The 1,325-nt window shown below is 63.1% G+C and overlaps 1 protein-coding gene across 1 annotated transcript in view; it reads left to right on the forward strand.

Moving 5' to 3' along the window:
• GRK1 (G protein-coupled receptor kinase 1) overlaps nucleotides 1-1,325 on the forward strand; it is an 18,708-nt gene that overhangs the window by 3,809 nt on the left and 13,574 nt on the right. Inside the window, exon 3 of the mRNA XM_037735295.1 lies at nucleotides 565-722. Within this exon, the coding sequence (XP_037591223.1) occupies nucleotides 565-722 (158 nt within the window). The remainder of the gene's footprint in view (nucleotides 1-564; nucleotides 723-1,325) is intronic.

Raw genomic sequence — 1,325 nt, forward strand, 5'->3', positions numbered from 1 at the left:
GAGGGCACGGGGAAGGGGAGTCACAGGGGTGCCCAGGTGGAGGGGAGGCGAGAGGGCACGGGGAAGGGGAGTCACAGGGGTGCCCAGGTGGAGGGGAGGGGAGAGGGCGCTGCGAAGCAGACACAGGGGTGCCCAGTGTTTTGCTTGTTAGGTTTTGCTTCTCTGCAGAACCTGTCAGTGGAAAACAAAAATGATGTATTATGGGGCAAGGAAGAGGCTGAGAAGAAAATTCTTGCTGCAAATCCTTCAGGTCCGAGGAGCTCGGGCCTGTGGAGCTGCGTCCCGCCTTGGCCCAGCCCCTTCCTGAGACGGCTTGGGCTGTTTCCCCGCACCTGCGGCCAGGGCTGGGCGGCCGGGGACAGGAGACGCACAGGGACGGCCCTTTGTCCCCGTTAGCAGTTGTGGTTCAGGGTCCCTGAGCCACCATGGCCCGGGTGTGTGGGGGCAGGCCTCAAAACGACCAGAACGCTGGCTGAGACGTGGTTCTGAGGCCCCCACTCTGCCTTCCCACAGTGTCACTCCCCACTAAACCCAGGCGCGTGGCGCCTGCCCGTCTGCCCCCAGGTACCACATCTACAACGTGAACGAGGAGAACCCTGGCTTCCCTGAGCCGCGTGCCGTCTTCTACACGGCGCAGATCATCTGCGGCCTGGAGCACCTGCACCAGCGGAGGATTGTGTACCGCGACCTCAAGCCCGAGAATGTCCTGCTGGACAACGATGGTAGGGGGCAACGTGGCCGCGGGACGGGCTCCGAGGAAGGGCGGGCGCAGCTTCCCTGAGGGCTCTGCATGAACCTCACGAGGGCAGTGGCTGCATGGACAGTGGGGGCGTCACAGACACCGAGTCACAGGAGTGAGCACAGGGGCCTGCGCTGCAGAACCTGCCGGAAACGGCGTCTGTTAGGCCCTGTCCCCACCGTGCCACCCTGTGCCTTCTGCTGGGATGAGCGTCACGCAGGGACGCGTCTCAGAAATAAACATGAGGTTTAGGCTCCCGACACCAGCAGGTCAGACAAGTGCCAGACGCACGCGAGGGGTCCTGAGAGAGCGCGGGGGGCGGGGGGCGATGAGAGGAGCTCAGTGGGCGACACCTGTACCCAGCTGCCCAGCTGCAGTGTGGCCGGCCCCTTCCCTACACCCTGTGCCTGCTGCCATCAGCCAGGGAGCTGCTGTCGTGGGCGCGACGTGGGCTGTGTATGTGTATGTGGTTTGTGGGGAGTGTCTGTGTGTGTGTTGTGTGTGTGGTGAGTGTGTGACATATGGTGTGTGGTGTGTGTGTGATCTGTGTGGTGTCTGTGGTGTGTGTGGTGTCTGTGGTGTGTGT

Source organism: Cebus imitator, unplaced genomic scaffold (genome assembly GCF_001604975.1).
Source record: "Cebus imitator isolate Cc_AM_T3 unplaced genomic scaffold, Cebus_imitator-1.0 Scaffold773, whole genome shotgun sequence".
Lineage (NCBI taxonomy): Eukaryota > Metazoa > Chordata > Mammalia > Primates > Cebidae > Cebus > Cebus imitator.